The sequence below is a fragment of the Anguilla anguilla genome, chromosome 3 (genome assembly GCF_013347855.1).
Source record: "Anguilla anguilla isolate fAngAng1 chromosome 3, fAngAng1.pri, whole genome shotgun sequence".
NCBI classification, from domain to species: Eukaryota; Metazoa; Chordata; class Actinopteri; order Anguilliformes; family Anguillidae; genus Anguilla; species Anguilla anguilla.
The window spans coordinates 28300823-28319906 of NC_049203.1; the positions used below are offsets into that span (position 1 = coordinate 28300823).

At 46.0% G+C, this 19084-nt stretch overlaps 1 protein-coding gene across 1 annotated transcript in view; it reads left to right on the forward strand.

Moving 5' to 3' along the window:
• The window catches only part of si:dkey-100n23.5, a 152671-nt gene extending 147582 nt beyond the window's left edge, over positions 1-5089 (forward strand). The window contains exon 18 of the mRNA XM_035408512.1: positions 4358-5089. Coding sequence (XP_035264403.1) covers positions 4358-4522 — 165 coding nt within the window. The 3' untranslated portion in view covers positions 4523-5089. The remainder of the gene's footprint in view (positions 1-4357) is intronic.
• Positions 5090-19084: the final 13995 nt, after the last annotated feature.

The following is a 19084-nucleotide window of genomic DNA, read 5'->3' on the forward strand; positions in this document are numbered from 1 at the left end:
ATCCGTGCAAAAGCAGGCAGAACCGTGCAAAAGCAGGCTGATCCGTATGAAAGCAGGCTGATCCGTGTAAAAGCAGGCTGATCGGTGTAAAAGCAGGCTGATCTGTGTAAAAGCAGATTGATCCATGTAAATGCAGACAGGTCCACGTAAAGCAGGCTGATCTGTGTAAAAGCAGGCTGATCCGTGTAAATGCAGGCAGATCCGTGTAAAAGCAGGTTGATCCGTGTAAAAGCAGGCTGATCCATATAAAAGCAGGCTGATTAGTGTAAAAGCAGACAGATCCACGTAAAAGCTGGCTGATCCATGTAAAAGCAGGCTGATACGTGTAAAAGCAGGCTGATCCGTGTAAAAGCAGGCTGATACGTGTAAAAGCAGGCTGATTCGTGTAAAAGCAGGCTGATACGTGTAAAAGCAGGCTGATTCGTGTAAAAGCAGGCTGATACGTGTAAAAGCAGGCTGATTCGTGTAAAAGCAGGCTGATACGTGTAAATGCAGGCAGATCCGTGTAAAAGCTGGCTGATCCATGTAAAAGCAGGCTGATACGTGTAAAAGCAGGCTGATCCGTGTAAAAGCAGGCTGATACGTGTAAAAGCAGGCTGATTCGTGTAAAAGCAGGCTGATACGTGTAAAAGCAGGCTGATTCGTGTAAAAGCAGGCTGATCTGTGTAAAAGCAGACAGATCCATGTAAAAGTAGGTTGATCTGTGTAAAAGCAGGCTGATCCGTGTAAAAGCAGATGGTTTTAAGCGGAGTTTGAGTCTGGCAGGCAGTGTGTGGTGATGAACCTCTGTAAGACGAGTGATCTGTTGAGACTGCACAGTGTGAATCCAGCCAGGCATGCCACACACACACGCACGCATCAGGCGTGCCACACACACACACCCGCATCAGGCATGCGCTCACAGCACATGCACACACAAACAAGAACACGCACATATGAACACAGAGACTACGTTTATACACACACACCACACACACACACACACAGCCCTCCACTTCCTCCTCGTATCACTCTGGCCTCTCTGCCTTATTGATTTTTTTCCTCCTCTCTTCCTTTTTCTTCTCCTGCTATCGGTGGGGGTTGGTTTCCCAGGGTGAACCACAAAATACATTTCCAAGTCATAACAGCGAATGAAAGCGCAGGGCTCGGAGCGCGGGCGTGCGAGAGGGGGGGCCTCTCCGAGTGCAGAGTCCGATTTCACCCTCCCCCCACCCGCCCCCCAACACCTCTCCCCCCTCCACCCCTCCCCAGGCCCTGAGGGACTCATCAACCCCAGACGCCTGGAAACAGGTCCCACCGCCGCCGCTCGGATCAGGAGAGGGGGGGAGGGCCGTCTGTTTGGAATTTGTTCGGCATGAGCACACATTAACACATCTCGCGCCCGGGCAACCCCGCCCCTTAAAGGAGACTGGCCCCGCCTCCGGTCGTGCCGTAGCGGTGGGAGGCAGACGGGCGAGCGCGCTGCTGTGAAGCGGCGGGGTTTGCCCTGCGCCTCGGCACTTGAGGGGGGTGGGGGGGGGGGGGGCGGGCGGCTGGAGGGAGTCGTCTGTGGGTGATTAGCGTAGCGGCAGGGCTGCAGAATCGGATCAGCTGGAGAGGAGAAGGAGCGGAGCAGGAAAGCGCGCGTAATCCCACTCATTTGCTCCAGGGTATTTACCTACATCCGCTTCTTTTTAACTCTTTCTCCTCCTTTTCTTTCCTATCATGATTCTGCTCCACCAGACTTAAGTTCTAGCGGTTCTCTGCAGGGTTACTTTTCTCCTTTGCGTCTCCCCCCTCTTCCCCGAATCTTCCGGATCGGCACACCCACCTTTGCCTTTGGGCCCCCTGCACGCGCGTCCGTTTGTTGTTGTAATACGACGGGGGAGGAGGGGGCGGTCCCAAATGCCTGGCTGAGAGATTGACAGCTGTATTTTGGTCAAACTGCCGCTTCCTTTCCCCGTTTTCTGTTTACCGCAGGAGGGACATGACATCAACCTGACTTCCTTTACACTGGCCGCCTTCACACCATGGAGCACAGAACACTGCTGTATGAACTTTACCAGCCATCCTAGCGGCTTCTCTTCACACAACCCAAGGACTAGCCGGCATTTTGTGGAGTCGATGGCATTCACACATGACGGTGCCAGCAACTGCTGTCTAATCAAGCAGCTGTCCAAAACTCCAAAAGAGCGAAGGATGCAGGTCTGGAGAATAGGGGAAATGCGTAGTTACGGCCCTGGCTAGGTATGATTGTGTTCATTCTGGCCTAAAAGGCAAAGAAGTTAACAGAAGTTTGCCAAGTAGTTTGCTAAATAGGAAAATGTGAATCAACAGCTAATTATAGCCTGCTGTATTTTACTATACATGTACACCTGTGGGAACTTTAGAAAAGAAGGTACGCTAGTATTTATTTTGTGTATGTGCTCCATTTTTTTCTTTTAAACACCACTTGATGGGTTTCTTTGCATAGTGAGATGAGTCCTGCAGGTTTGATCCGTAAAATTTTCAGCTTTGTTCACACACATGTAGAAACAGAACGTTTCCATAAATGTTTCGGGGTCTCCAGCCAACAAATTGCCCGAGGGACTTGTGCGGAATCCTGGCTCGTTCGCGCGCGACTAAAACGGGATCTGAGTGAAGAGGGCTCCTGGGGGCAGGCCTTGGTCTGTTCTTTAGAGCAACCTGTCCTTTGATTGGCTTTTATCCATCTCTGCTTTATTCTCTCGTGTTATTTTTTGTTCATTCAAGGCTCCTTTCCCCTGGTCTAGCAGGGGAAAAAAAAAATAAAAAATTCATTACAACATACCAAAGAAGCTCTTCTTGCTTGAATTTGCCCTTCAGACGTGCTCCCGCTGGAAACGTTTTGCAATTCCCGGGAAAAAAAACCCTCCACCCACCCCCCCCCAACCCCCGCCCCCCTCCCCCCCCCCCACCTCCCAGCGGCTGGAATGTAAGAAGCTGGAGGGAGAGGTTGGGAGAGAGCGGCTCAACTGTTGCGCTGACATTTTGTGCCGTTAAATGGCCGTATTTACCATGTCATTAGCGCAGACGGAGCCGGGCGCGGGCGCGGGAAGCCGGTGATTAGATGCGCTGGGCGTTAAATTGCAGGTGTCCCCTCCCGCGGCGGCGGGCTGAGTGGGCCGTGTTTACCGCGCGCGTCCGGGGCTGCGCCGGCGTGCTGCGCCGTGACCTTTAGTACAAATGCCAGCGGAGATGTGTGTGATTAATGCGTGTTTATGTGACAAGGACGCGTTTGGGGCGCGGGGGGGGGGGGAAGGCGGGGGGGCGCTGTCCCGGGGGGATCCCTGGAAAAGGCGAGGGTTTGGAGTGGTGGGGATGGGGGCATAGAGCTTGATATTCTTCCTTCAAGGCTGCGTTTGTCCGACTGTCTGTCCGCCCGTCCGCCCGTCCGTCTGTCTGTGGCTCAGACAGCTGAAAGCTCCATTTCCCTGGTCGCTGCTGTTATGCTGCAGTTAGCGGAGTGCTAAAGGGGGAGTGCTAACGAAGCTCAATTTTACGCCGATCAATTAATCCCTTCAGCCCCCCCACACCCCCCCCGCCTCCACAGCCCACCCTTGAATTACTGCTGCGGTTCTGCTGGGAGGCAGAGAAGGGGGAGATCAGCCATGCTTACGTGTCTGATTCTTTGCTGTGCTTTCTGTGTGTGTGTGTGTGTGTGTGTGTGTGAGAGAGAGAGAGAGAGAGAGAGAGAGAGAGAGCGCTGCTTAGCCTACACTGTTAGGACTAATGTGTGTGTGTGTGTGTGGGAGAGAGAGAGAGAGAGAGAGAGAGAGAGAGAGAGAGCGCTGCTTAGCCTACACTGTTAGGACTAATGTGTGTGTGTGTGTGTGTGTGTGAGAGAGAGAGAGAGAGAGAGCGCTGCTTAGCCTACACTGTTAGGACTAATGTGTGTGTGTGTGTGTGTGTGTGCCAGAGCGCAGCTTAGCCTACACTGTTAGGACTAATATGTGTGTGTGTGTGTGTGTGCCAGAGCGCAGCTTAGCCTACACTGTTAGGACTAATTTGTGTGTGAGTGTGTGTGTGTGTGCGAGAGCACTGCTTAGCCTGCGCTATTAGGACTGCTGTGTGTGTGTGTGTGTGTGTGTGGGTGAGCACTGCTTAGCCTGTGCTATTAGGACTGGTGTGTGTGTGTGTGTGTGCCACTGAGCAGAGTAGGATAGCACAGCTGGGGGTGGGGCTGGTCCATTCCTTTATGTTAAATCTGTAAATGTGGATGAATATTTATTGCAAGGCAGTAAATCGCTAAAATACATTCAGCATGGATCGGCAGTAGCAGGGGGTGGGGGTGGGGGGAAGGTTGGGAGGGGGGTGACCGCGTGCTGACCCTCCTCGTTATCCGTGTGCCCCCCCGCAGCTGGCCCTGCGCTCCAGGCTCTGTGATCGGACGCAGATCCGCGAGTACCACCCGGGGGCCGTCCGCTACTCGCCGGCGGACGAAGCGGGCTTCACCGACTCGGACGACGACACCAACGTGCTCTTCTACTCCCCGGACATGGCTCTGAAGGACAGGGGTCCCTGAGGGAACGGAGACGGCGAGAGAGAGAGAGAGAGAGAGAGAGAGAGAGAGGAGGGGGGCGAGCGAGGCCTGCGCCCAGCCGCGTGCAGGAGGACAGCCAGGCAGACACTGGAGACGAGCTGTCAGCCTCCATTATTAATTCCCAGCTCTTAATATTTAATGTCATAAAACTGCAGCTCCCCGCGCTGCCGCCGAGCCGTCAGACATGCAGAGGACGCAGCACGCAGAGCCCCACAGACAAGAGGTGTGAGAAAGCGGGGAGGGGGAAGTGCACTATCCCGAGATTTTTGTGGCTTGAAAGAACAATTTTGTATTCCTGTTGTATTCTCTTGTTTACACACAGTATATGTTTACTATTGTATCATGTTGTTGCTTTTTTATTTACACCTTAGATTTTTTTTTTTTTTACTTTATCTAACTACATGTAATGTGTCATATAACTTTGTTTTTTAAAGATTTGGTCTGCTTACTAAATATAAGCATGCAGTGTTCTCTATATTTGTATATTATATGTATATTTTTGGATGATTATGACAGTGTGAGGCCGGCTACAGCGGGGGGGGGGGGGGGAGGGGGCTGGGGGGAGGCGTTCGCACGCAAAGCGGGGCAGCAGACGGGGGTTCACCTCAGCTCGTTTCCCCCCAGCGCAGCCACGAGCAAACCGGCCTGTCGCTTTGATGCGCCGGCTGCCACAGCGCCTGACACGACCCCGTCAGGAGACACCTTGACAGCCTGTCAGCCGCCGTAGTTGCCACGCGATTGGGAGACGGCTTAGAGGTGGCGGTAAAACAGACGCTGTTCGAGAGTTGGAGCCTGTGGGAGCGACAAGCCCGGCGCAGCCCTTGTACGCAACTGCACCGGGGAAATGCCGCCCCACAGTCCCACACACTCAGGCACGCACCTCGTCACCTTCACGCTGCAGCGGGGAAATGGATAACAGCTCAGAACCCAGCGTGGAGTTTCAGGGATTTCACAGACTCCTGTCCTGCCTGTGACATGGTCGCCTACTACCCCGTGGAAAGAAGCAAACTCAACAGCGCTGCTACTACATAGCGATGAATCCAGGTCTACTGAATTTAAAGTGTTGATCAAATAAAGGAACAATACAAAATTTCTGAAGAAAAAAACATGTTTGTTAATTTACGTCCTATCGTGTCATTCATAACTGAACAGCCCTGTTCCTGAAGATCTACTGTCCTGTAGGTTTTCACTCCACCCCTAACCTAGCTCACTTCATTCAGCAGCTAAAGATCTTTTGGAGCTACTAATTAGTAGAATAAGGTATGCTAAAATATGGTTGAATTTTTATTTTTTTATTTATTAGTTTTGTATTTTGGTGGCTTCGCGGAGAAGTGACCACGCAAATGCATGCTAAATACAGACATGTGCGCGTGCAGGCGTTTTGAGTCATTTCATATGCAAAATGGCCTCCAGCCGCGGGACCCTACTTTCAGTTCCCACTTTCTCTATGCCTTTATTGCATAATTTACACACCGCTTACGCACGCCGGCCTGTTACTCATTCCTAGAGAAGAGACTGAGTCACGCACGGACCATTCTTTCTGAACATGAAAAATTATATGTGCGCCCGCACTTTGATTACCTGTCTTCTTTAGTCATAAAGGATCAGATTGTATGGTTTCTTATCTTTATTAGAAATGGCGCCAGCTGCGTTTCACACGTGCAAACATCGTCATCCTAAATTCCACATATATATATGTACGGCTATTTTTAAAAGCAGTTTGTGTCGACATGTTGGTGTCAGTTAAAATAAAGGTATATTTTAAGTAATTAAGTTCGCGGTCACGCTTCTCATGATACAAACGTTGATAAACACATCCGCCTGCGCTTACTCGGGTGTGCGTCCGATAGCTGTTCATTTTAACTTGCAAACAAATCAAAAATAAATAATAGTACTGATCAACTACACCATTGTGATGGAACATTTGTTTTCTGGCATTTTTGTTCACAAGGTTAAATTGTAGGACAGCAGTTTTAGATTTACAAGGAATAAATCACTCTGATTCACAGCAGACAGAACGTGGCATAGCCTACCCTGCCTCCTCGCAGCGGTTTCTCTCTCGTCTAACCCTTTGATGAAAAAAAAGAAATCTGCACCCCTTCCCAATTGCAAGGATTTTCACGGGTTCAAAGATATTAGCTTGGTACGAGAGCCTATGTGCCCGTAGAATAATCGAATCTCTCGCTGTCATACGGAAAGAATTATTTCTCCCTTATCGCCGCGCGTGCTGTAATTGGATACAATTTAACATTTGCAGCCCCTGGCATGTCGGCGCGCGATGTGCCTGCCGCAAACTGGCCTCGCCGCTGAATTATTTTTCAGTGCTCGTAAAACAGCAGAAGCACGCCCTCCCATGACAAAGGGATTAATATGGGGCCCAGAGAGGTTTGAGTCAGCTGTTTGGCTCTTCGCATGGCCCCAGTACAACACTGGTTAAATGACGGTAACTGGCAGCCAAGGCTCAACAGAAAAAAACGAATTTTAAATTGAAGCCCACAGCTGGCCCGAAATGAAAGACGCGCAGGCTGAACAGGAAGCATTAAATTTAATGCTTTGAGGGGCTCGGCTGCGATCGTGCAAGCCTCTCTGCGCTGGCTGCTAGGAGCTCGTGGGCGACAGTCCTGCCTCGTAAACTTCCTCTTTAGCAACAGGAACTGCTAGTTACCGAGCACTAGGCTGGGGTGTTTGCCCTCGGGAAGACGCTGGCAGGCGCCCAGTGCTAGGTTGACACTCCGGGAGTTTCCGCAGGGAGCGAACGCTCCTGTCAGGGAATTTGACTAAAAAACGGAAACTCCACCCAACGTCCCCTTGGCTCCAGTTCTGATTTTCCTCCAAACGTGTTTTACTTCTCTGTGTGCGTGTTTGTATGCGTGATAAAGGAGGCTATGTTGGCAGACGTAGCCTACAGCATTGACCCTTGCGCGATTCACCAGACACACTCAAAATGGTTAACGAGCTGGATCTCAATACTTATACAATGCAATTAACAGAAAATCGCCTAAGATGTATTCAGCAATCGTTTCATATTAGTTCAAGTCGGATAAAAAAATGCAACCAATTATTTGTTGTTGAATATGCAAATTTGTTTATGCACCGAAATAACATTTAACCGAAATAACTATTAACACTGGCGATCTAGGTTTGCTGCATGCGGCATCTCGTAGGCTACATTATTTCTTTATCATATCTGCATTGTTTTGATACCATAAACGCAGTGAGGGCACCTTAGTGTTAGAAATGTATGTCTTTCATCTTGACTCTGAGCTTTGTATTTATGTTTAAAATGTTTCTGGTATTACAGCCTGCACCACACCAAAGATCCCGGTGCACCATTATGCCTCTGAGCCATATTCCTCGATTACTCAGAGTCAGCATCGCGAAATAAGGAGAGTGCCTTTGTCTGTTGTTCCTGGGAATGCCTCGGCGCTGGCGCTGATGAATGTGGTTCGAGTTCATAGCCTACGGACCGGCCCTGCTGTTTGCCTGGAAGAAGAAAAATCGCCTTCGGAGCGCGTGGTTCCACATCAGTTCCTGCGGAGGAAAAGCGGAGAGAGCATTGAGTTTGAGGAGGTCCGCTGCGCGGTAATGTCAAAGTTCCCATTTGAGCTGACTGGTCTCACGAGCAGCGGTAATACGGAAGCACGGCCCCAGTTCATGCATATTTTATTGCTATCCTCGTCATCACGCGTCTCGACTTTCAATAGATTTTCAGCGTTCTATCCGCTAATATCTTGAGCGAGCCTGCGTGTGTGTACCGGCGCACGCAGAAGGATTGTTTCTAACTGTGTTGTGAATATATGTGCGCGCCTTCGTGATAGATAATCCATCACTGTGTGTGACCTTGTACTTGTATGTGCATGTGGAGGCGAAAAAAGTGTACGTGCGATCGCGTAACACCCCTGCCTCCAAAGGTGGTAATCTCCGCCGCGCAGCACCCGCAGGAAAAAGAGTAGGCCTATTTGTGAGTGTCTGATGACTGTACGCTAAGGACCAATAAGAGGAGATTCGGAGTTCTCATTAGAGACTATCAATACCAACGACCTTGTGTATTTTCCTTTCTGTTGTGGGAAAAATGAGTCGTCGCTCAGTCTCCACTGCTCCAGACAGCAGCTGTAGCCTTTCAGAAACACATTTATTCGCCGCAGCGAGAGGAGCCAGATCGGAGACGGGAAGAGAGGGGTGAATAGCGCTCTGCCTCAACAGTCTATCACGAGTATAGCCTCTCGCGCTCCGCCGCCAGCACACATAATAGTCGGAACACTTAGGAAACACTGTTCAGCCGGCTTGAGCAGCAAAAAGATGTTTCATGAACGCGGTTTTAAACTGCCACGGCCCCCAACACATGCGCCCAGTGGGGGAGGAGACTGCACAGATGGCAAGGACATGCAAGTTGATACATTAATGGGATAGTTCAATTTCAGATTTAAAAAATATTTTTTTCAGCTTGGTGAATGTTTTCGATTGGCCCAGATAGTTTTTGGCTGCATGATGTTTAGATAGGCCTATGTGTATGTTTCTGACGACCCCAGCTTTGCAATGGCATGGTAGGGCATTCGGGGTTTGTAGTGTTAAGCAAGAAAATGTACTTGAACACCAAACCAGCCTGTAGCGACATTGTTTTATGATTTCAGAGGTTGTACAAGTGAACAAATTAATTTTACAGCTTTTATTTACAATTATAAATTGAAATATACTTTTTGTAATACAGGTACTTATTTCCAGTGCATGGGCCACAGGAAATAGTTCCCACTTTAAACAAAATCATACATAATTTTCAAATTGAAATTTTATTAAACATATCCATCCAATTTCACAACAGGTTTCTTTATCTAGACTCTACGATTTGTTCTATAAAATCAATGTTGGGATTGCTGGCGGTGGAAGGCAAGCTGGTGAAGCGACCAGAAGTGATGGGGAAAATAGTGCGATAACCAATCAGATTAAAGATGCGACATGTAAACTGTCGCCCATTGATAATTTTACTTCCCCATTCTACATAGTTCTGTCAAGGAGGAATCTGTGTGGGGTTTTCCAGTATATAGGCTTGATATAGCCTACATTTAAAAGAACAGTATGTTAAAAATAGAAAACACACCCATGAATTGGGCCGATTGTGGAACACAGGAGTGGTTTGTTGCGCTTTATTGTGCTCTGTGTGGCTTCACGGTGGATACACACACAAAACAGATTCATCCAGGTGACATTACATTACATTACATTACAGGCATTTAGCAGACGCTCTTATCCAGAGCGACTTACACAACTTTTACTTAGCACTTTACATTGTATCCATTTATACAGCTGGATATATACTGAAGCAATGCAGGTTAAGTACCTTGCTCAAGGGTACAACGGCAGTGTCCTTACCCGGGATTCGAACCTGCGACCTTTCGGTTACAAGCGCAGTTCCTTACCCACTGTGCCACACTCCGTCCTGTTACAGACATGGGCGGTGCCGTCCTGTGACGACACCGCCTTCATTCATTTTCAAGGCATGTTGCATTTACTGACTTATTTTAATTCCCCATTCAATAGTTCCATCATTGATGACACGTTAATAACACGGTGATGCTGAAATAAGAAAGTATTTTTTTAAATAATAAAAAAAAAGTCTTTTTGCTTGCTTTTGGGATTTAATGCAAAACCACTTATACCAACCATTTATACATGTATACACATAGGAAGCTAACATTCAATATCTGTAATTCACAACTGCTAGTTAGGTAGCTGTCTTAGCAGCATTATCGATGTAATTCATAGCTGTTTGCTACTTATATTGCCATCTTAGCAAACTTTTCTGTGTAATTCACAACTGCTAGCCAGCTAGCTAGTTAGGTAGCCATCTTAGCTAATAGCTCACAGGTTAGTGAGGCTACCGGAAGTATGACACTTTCAAAGTACACAATCATGTGATAGCATTGTTTCCAATCAGGGGTCGATACATTGCAGTCGCAACGGAACCAGAAATAGGGGGTTGCTGTGGTGCAAGGGGCACAGACAGTGAACTTACACCGGAGACAGCATCAGCCTTCAAACCACACTGTTTTCACCAAAATCACCTGGCACTGCTCCCGCGTCCCACAATCGGCTGCTTGTTATCTATTTTTTGACAGACAGAAGTTTTTGTTAAATGTTGGCTGGGTTGAATGTTGTGTTATTGTCCAGTTTGAATAAAATCTAAAAAAAACAATATGAAAATGCACAATTGGATTTTGTATTTGGGTTGGGCTAGTCTAGCTAGGCTATAGGCTATTATCAGAGGCTATAGCAGGAGCAAGATGATAAGCTCTCCAGGTATTTCCATCCTGCGCCTAGCTGAATCACCAACCATCAGAGCACTCCTGTGAATAGCATTACTGCTAACCACTACAGATTCCGTCAAGGTTTCGTTTAAAATAACTTTCAGATAGCGAAATGCCATTGAATCTACATTCCTTACATTGATCTTCTATTGAAAGTGCTTGTTATGTTAAATGTTGATTTAACATCAAATTTTTAATTGAGACTTGTCAATAGAGGTCTTTGTAAAATTTATTCATAATATGTTGTTTCTATATCAAATCGACTACAATAAAAAAAAATTTCATGGATGGATCAATTTTGACCCAATGTTAGTCTTGATTAAAAATTTTAAGTTAAATCGACATTTAACATAATGAGCATTTTCAATTTACAATTAATGTAAGCCATCAACGTTGATTCAATTTATTTTGTTATCTGGGTTACCTTCTGGACTGTAACTAAAATGCGGAGTTGTAGACTATATCAAAACTAAAATAAAAAAATGGCTAGACAGTGTGCACAGAGAGCAATATTAGCAAATCAATTTTCATGTCACATAGATTAGGGAAAGATTAGGGAATAAATATAAATATTATGTTTCAATGACATAGCTTTGTGCCAACCAGCCATGGTCTTCCCTAATTGCATAGGCTACTCTAGTTCTTACGGCTGGGCGTGGCCTAAACATCGTGTTAGGTCAAACCCCGAGGGGAGACTGTCTACACATTTCGCCTGGCTAGCAATGCCAGCAGTCTAGCATGCTATATCAAAACTGTGCAATCTTTTAGTCACTAAAAGACTGCTTACGATTACATTAGCCATCTGAAGAAGGCTAATATCCCCATAGAGTTCACCAAAACCGATCGTTTCACAACTGTTATTTAAAAAATATTATTCTGGGGGTCTCCCCCCAGACCCCCCTGGAAGGGCGCAGTTCTCAGGGTTTATGTATTTCAATGCCCGCAATATTCAAACTAAAGACATGCCCTTGCCACAGAGCAATGATTAACGGAATGATTAACAGAGCACTTCAACAGAACTGTGGAATGGGGAAATAAAATTTGAAACGGGAGACAGTTTACAGCTTATCGCACCGCGTTCCCTGTCGCTGACATTTTGTTAGGCCTATCTGTTGTGGGCAATCTAGCCTGTTAGGCTATGTGTGATAATAAACTACTGAATCACACACGAATCTGGCTAAATATCTAGCATAATTGGGGGAATTCAAGTTCTCATCTCCGCTCTTCTTAAGTTTGAATGTCAAATTCTGTGGGATGGTCTTTCAAACCTGGGCGGGAGCATGAAGATGTCACCCAGAAATGTGAAAAGACTTCCGTGGCAGCATACATTGGTGTGTCCTTCACTGGGAGGAGGCGAGGAGCCGAGTTTGAAGCTGCATCTCTCGTCTCCTCCAATATTGGGACACTGGAGGGAGGGCGCAACGATCAGTTTCCGGGGTAATGGAGGAGACGAGGTGGTAGTGGAGGAAAGAAGAGGTGCATTGCAACCATTTATTTAGGTACCTCCTTGCTTCCTTTCCTAGTATGGAAAGCTAAACTGATTTTTTTTTTTAAAGATAGATATATACATATGTGAAATTGACATCTGGAGTTACGAAAAGTAATTGAACCATAGACTGTAGAACGGGACGCACCCAGGGTAAGAACAATGCGGACTCGTGGAGCTTCTTTCGGAGAACCGCGCAGTCAATGGAAGGGATGCGACGTTTCTGTAAGCGATCCATAACGATCTGCAGGTGGATCACGCTGATTAATGACGGCTGTTGGAGGCACCGCTGCGTGCAAAGAGCTTCCTGCAATCTGAACCGTCTTGGTCGGTGTTGTTCGTGCGCTGACAGGCCCCGCCTCTAAGTCCCTCGTTCTAGATCAAGCTCACAGCCACGCAAGCCTTAAAAGCCGCACTGCCATTGTGCTTTTACTCGAACAGATGGCTGGATCATTGTTATCTCCCGGAAAGCGCGACTCTCGCACTAACATGTTTTTGAGAGCACGGTGCTTTTCTGATGTTATTTCTTTCGTGTATACGGTCCGTGAGGCTGCAAAAGCACATTGAATGCACGTTTCCGGAATGGGATACACACGTTTTTAATTGTTCGATGTTCGAGTTCAAGAGGGGTTCAGCTAACACATCAGTGATTGTTTTTGGCTGTGTCCAGACAGGGAGATGAAAAATGCCCCCACCAGAGCTCTTTGGGCTTGACAAAGCAATATTGGACATTGCTCCCAGGGTTTTCCTTCCAGTAGTACAAGAGGCAGGGGTCAATTTTGAGTTTTCAGTCTTATCCTAGTGTCTTCTGCATGAAAAGTTGTTTCTTTCTCTCTCCTTCCCTCCTGTCTCCATCATAAAACATAAAGTGAGAGGGTGTCAATAAATTCCTAGACTGTCTTGGCATCTCTACCAAATAAAATCTCAGGTTTGGTTGATGGCACAGATTTATGATACCTTTTATAAAGAAGAAAACTCCTAGGTGCAAATAATGTTGCTACAAATAATTATTTCTTGCATAGTACTATAGGTCTCTGGCCCTGGGATGGATGGAATTACTCAACTGGATTTTTTTCATTTAGACTATTTTAAGTTCCCTTATTTTTATCTCTTTTTGTAAACTTCTCTAGGAAATTGCAATGTGGCTATACAATTTATATAATTTATTAAAACCCCACCGAACTTGCTGGATCCATGGCTTTAACAGTAATTTATATACATGACATGACATTGATTGCACCTTATTGTAGTGCTTAGACAGTTTTTTTTCAGAGGTGGAAAATCCACGTTCTGAAAGCAAAAGTCCTCCCCAATCTCTCTAATTTGTCCAAGTTGGTCCATAAACAAACATAGCTGCAATATACAGCCAGTCATATTTCTAGCTCTCTTGAACCTCAATGTCATTGCAAAACATAGCTCTTTGTGTGGCCATGTTATGCTTGTACACCTTAAAACCGATCCTGTATAAAAATACATGTCTATGGCCCTAGGATTTCAGTAATGGCGATTTATTGAGTATTCGGCTTTGTAAGTTCCACATTTAATACCACTGGTCCAATCCCCGCCATGCAAGCCCAGTTGGGATTCTAGCCCAGGGAGACGCGAGCTCTGGGAGGGGAGGGAACTGCAGAACAGCGGGTTTCTCCAGACTTGCCTGCCAGATCCTGTCGACAGCTGGAGCTGCTCAAGACCCCAGAGAGGAGGCCCTGGGGACAGAACAGAACCCCCACCACCCCATCTCTCCCGGAGACCACCCCCCCCCGCCCCCCTTCCCAAAATTCACGCTCCTTGGCTGCGCCGAGCATCCACTTAAAACATTGCTTTTAAGCAATGATATCGTCACAGAAAGCAGTCACAGTGCTTTCATAGCACGCTGCCTGAAGCTTTGGAGACTGCCACTCTGATTTCTTTCACGAGGCAGAATAATGCGTCTTTATTTTGGGCAGCCTTTCTCAGCTTCCTCGGAAGTTGCTTGCAAACACCCCCTCCCTGTTTTTCGCTCGCTGACACTCTGGAACCACAGTGCCATAAATGGCCTGTTCAGCATTAATTAGTTTTCAGCTTATTTTATCCATCAGAGACAAGTTTTTTCCCCTCACCCCTAAAACAGGATTTCAGGCAAGTCGTTTCAACAACAGAACCCCCCCAACAGCCATCACTGCCTGCATCAACCCAAAACCAGCCCCACACCCCCACGTCCACCCATCCGATATCCCTCCATTCCCCCTGTAAGCCCCTGCTGCAGCCTGCACCTCTAGCCCTCATTGAAATGTGACGCTGTAGTCAATTGCCTTCAATGTCACTGCTAATAGATAAGAGGGGGATTAGCCATCACTACAATGAATCTGATGAGGGGGAGAATAATTACCCTGGCTACTGTCATCTAATTGTTTTTTAATTAAGCATGCACAGTTTTTCCATTCTAACCCCATGGACAAACAACACTTTGTATGTTTACTTGTGAGTGCCTAATTGTATTTAGAAAACATTCCAAAATGCAGACTTCTTTCAGATTTGACTGGATACTACATACATACTGGAATTCGCAATGCATTTATATTTAAGGCCATCTCAGAAAAGCAGCAAATGTACTTTTATTAAGATTCGATGAATTGGTGTTATTTTTTATTCCAAAATTATTTCTGAAAAACACAATATGAAAGAATATTGTAATTATTATATAACACATTCCTTGCACCAAATCACTTTTTGTCACTGGGGTGAGAACTGGAGGTGACAGAACTAGGAAAAAAGTATAAGTTTAATTCCTGGAAACCATGGTAAAATATATGTTAAATGGGATATATAAAAATGTGAAGGTATTTCGGTGTCATATATTAAATATATATATTCCATTAATGAGGTGTTTCCACACTTAATTTGCATGGCTAATGAATGTTATGTTGCAAATTGTTAATGACTTGAGAATGTGTTGTAATGATTAAATAACAAAGGCTAAGATGATCAAGTCTAAGATGTAGCCATCATAAAACTTGTTTCACACATACCTCTAAGCATATTATAAAGTGTGCGCGGCACTAAAGTACACACGTGGGTAAATATGTGTATTTTACGTCGAGGCAGTATCACACAATATCGTAAAACAATCCTAATTTAGGAAGATGTAGGTTTATTTGAATCTGCGACACACCGTATATGGTGAAATGCGTAGCGTCCTCATAGTCACATATGGCTCTTGAAGCACTCTCTGACAGAGTAACTGAACATAAGGCAGTGACCAATCAGAAGTCTGCAAGACGTGCGTGTGTAGGAAACGGGGACGGTGTGATATGTTGCAAGAACAACGGAAGCCACGCGGCAGGGACAAACAAGTGACACAACTTCATTGTTGGCTCCCTAGGCAAAGCGACTGACATCTCCGTTTCGCCCGAGGCTGAGGCAAGACTGCTGAAGGTAGCCCCAGTGACCTCTGGGAACAGAGCGCATCTGGTTCCTCCACACGCCAACTTGAGGATGCGCATGCTCGCAAGATGCTCAACATCACACTCCTTTGACACGGCCTGTGGCACCAGATGAACTGGTGCTGTTTCAAGAAAAACGCAGTCCCGAGGGGACCAACTAGCTGGATATTCTGTCCTTCTGTCCGCGAAAATAGCTAAACTACTCAGGAAATAGTATTCGGTTTTGAGAGGGAATTTTTGCAAACTTGTCACAAGTAGCCTACAAGTTTGGCTTGGGCACTATTGACCGCATGCGCAATGCTACCTCATGCATATTTATGAAGTAGGTTTGACATTTGGTTAGGGAGTTACCTTCCCGTATGGAATAACTTGATGAATTCGTTCATGCGGCCACACATTCTTACGTGACCAACAACTCATGATTAGCTCTGAAAATAACTGCTGCGTGCTCCTTTAAAATTCATATACAGTAGCCTAAATATGCGCAAAGCTGGGTCACATAACAGCTCTGTCTCAATTAATGTCCAGTAAATTTCTGGCGAACTAGCCTCCAATCTTGCTAAGACTTGCAGACACTTCTTTAAAAATTCACTTTAAAACTAACAATTCCCTCTTGTCACTTGCTCCACCATCTTTGTAGCGCTTCATTTTAAAGTCTCTGTCAGTAGAGTCTGTATATTTTCCTGCCGACATCCTTCGCCCTCCTCCTCCTACAGGCTCGCTGATATCTTGGCATCACTTGAAGCTTGAAAGCTCTTTAGGAAAAACAAATGACAGATGTGTGCCAACAGACTATTCAGACCACAGTGGCAGTTTGTGACTGTGGTAACGCGGGGGGGGGGGGGGGGGGGGGGGTGTTCGAAACGTTTCCTCTGTCACTCAGGCTACACTACTCTTTTAAATCCGATTTCTCTGCGTTTTTAACATCCGATCAGGCGAGCCTGCATTAAGTGACCCGTGATAGCCGCGCATAAATCGGATATCGCTCGCATTGGGTTCGGATCTGACCACTTGGCGAGGTGGTCTAGCACACATTGTGTTCGGAATTGCTTGTAGTCTGGACATAATCAGGCATCTCAAAACGCTTTCACCGGAAAAACGTCAGGAAATAGCGCAATAGCCACTCGTTTGAGCACAGACACGGGGGCACGGAGATGAGCTGTCGGTGGAGACGAGGCTGCAGCTGATGACAAATGTGGTCGAACGTATGCTTTCGCATACGGAAATTGACAAGCCAGTCGGAATCTGTGAAGTTGTGGACAATGTGGCTCCACCAGTGCTGGCTACGTTCGTGGACCCATACCCTCCTCTCGACCGGAACAGTGGATGCAAACAGTACTAACAGCACGCCTCCGCTGCTGCCTCCTGATCAGTGCACGCCTGGTGCGGGCCCTACTTCGACTACTCAATAGTTTAAATATAATTAAAAAGAACACAATCTCACGAATACCGAAAGCCACTGGAATGTCTTTTCCGTTTATTTTTATTTTTTATACATATTGCGCGGGATAATGAAATCCGAACTGAGATCTTATCACAAGAGCTCGCATTGAACTGTCAAATGTGGACACAACTCAAATGTGGCCTGGTGTGATCGGATGTTCAAATTCCGATTCCAGAAGTCGCATGAAAAGACTAGTGTAACCGTAGCCTCAGTCTCCTCATTGTTTCTTTTTAATTCATGTAAAAATGGATCATGTGAAAATACTACTGCAACCGAAAGAATTGGATGTTTGCTTTAAATGCTAAAAACATTATCCGAGGTCCGGCGCGTTAAAGGGTTGTGTAAACTGGTTGCTTGTATTTGTTTTGGTTGCCCTTGTGTGTAAGAACACATTGATCTGGTTGTGTAAACAACAGACCCCAGGATGCATACTGGCGCAGTGCAGAGCGGAGTGTCCCGTAGTCCGCCGAGAGCGGATGGAAAGACTCTGGTAAACAGGGAGTTTTCCAGGAAGCAAAGCACGAGACCTGAGACAGTAAGCTCCATCAAATAACATGTCGTAACCTTCAAAAAGTAAGTTGTCATTGTTAAGAGTGTCTGCTAATAAAATAATAAATGGTGTGCATCGCATAGAGGTAGGCTCTATTTTCTGCTTGCCGGTTGTCAGAATAAATACAGGTGGAATGTAAGCTACTAGTCATTGATGATTTCAGATACGCAAACACACAAAGACATCAATCCCGCTGCTTTGTTTTGACAGCAACGCTGACAAAATAAATAAATAAAAAACACAACTTCTACAGCTGAAAATGATCTAGGAGAACCAGTGCTCTCCTGCAAAGTTGTTTTGCCCGTTCTCTTATGACAATGAGGGTTATTTCTGGCTCAGCAAATTTAAGTTGGGAGCCCTGAACAGAAAGCACACCGATTTGTTTAAATCGATTCCTGTCTTCATTGCCATATGAGAAGGGGTGGGGCGTCGCATCTTAAACGAGTCTTCACCTTATGTTGGTGAAACCGTCTCAACGGTATCTGTTCTTTAGTTCTTATACTTTGTTAGGCTACTACACCAAACAGTTCCCGTGTACGGAGCGGACAGTTAAAAAAAAAAGAAGTTCCCTCTGAACGCTGGAATAAATTATCTTGACGGTGCCTAATTGGTGCATCTAAAAACTGTTCTCCGAATTTGCCCTACGTCCGTTAAAAAAAAAAATCAGAACCTGAGTAACGCCAGACTACAGTGCACGGTAAAGGTCTGTAACGTCTACCCACACGACAAAAATACTTTTTCCTGTAGATTCCGCGTTATTTCTTCTTGAACTCTTTTTGACCGCAGATTTTTCACAACGTGTCAGTCGGAACTCGCCGCGGTTTCTTAGATCTCACCCAACCAATGGTTCTCACCAAACAGCAGAGCACGGCACAGCGTTGTGTTTGAACAGCGGAGAGATAAACCGAACTGTTTTGTTGATCTTGGAATTTGATTTGCTTTGGCCTTGAGCCAATCCCTCTCCATCATAACATCACATGCTTGGTTAGTAACGTCACGAAACGAGTTAGGCTATTCATGTAATCCGTCTTAAATTTTCAGTTATATTCTTCTCGGGCACATTTTTATGAACGTGTTCTTCCATGTTCTTTCGCACTTTCTGTGGAATTCTCCAAATGCTTTTACGGAAACTAAAGCAGAAATGTTGGCCTCATTAAATTAATGTAAAAACGGTTGCTAGTCATCTCCAAATATATAAATTGCGTCGCGCCTGTCACTATATGATATTGTCATTTCACAGCGCTCGTTTAGCCTCATGCGAACGTATTATAGGCCGAGCGTACTTTATTCATGGTTGCGACCTAACTCCACTATTCAGTTATTGCAAGCGTCCATATACA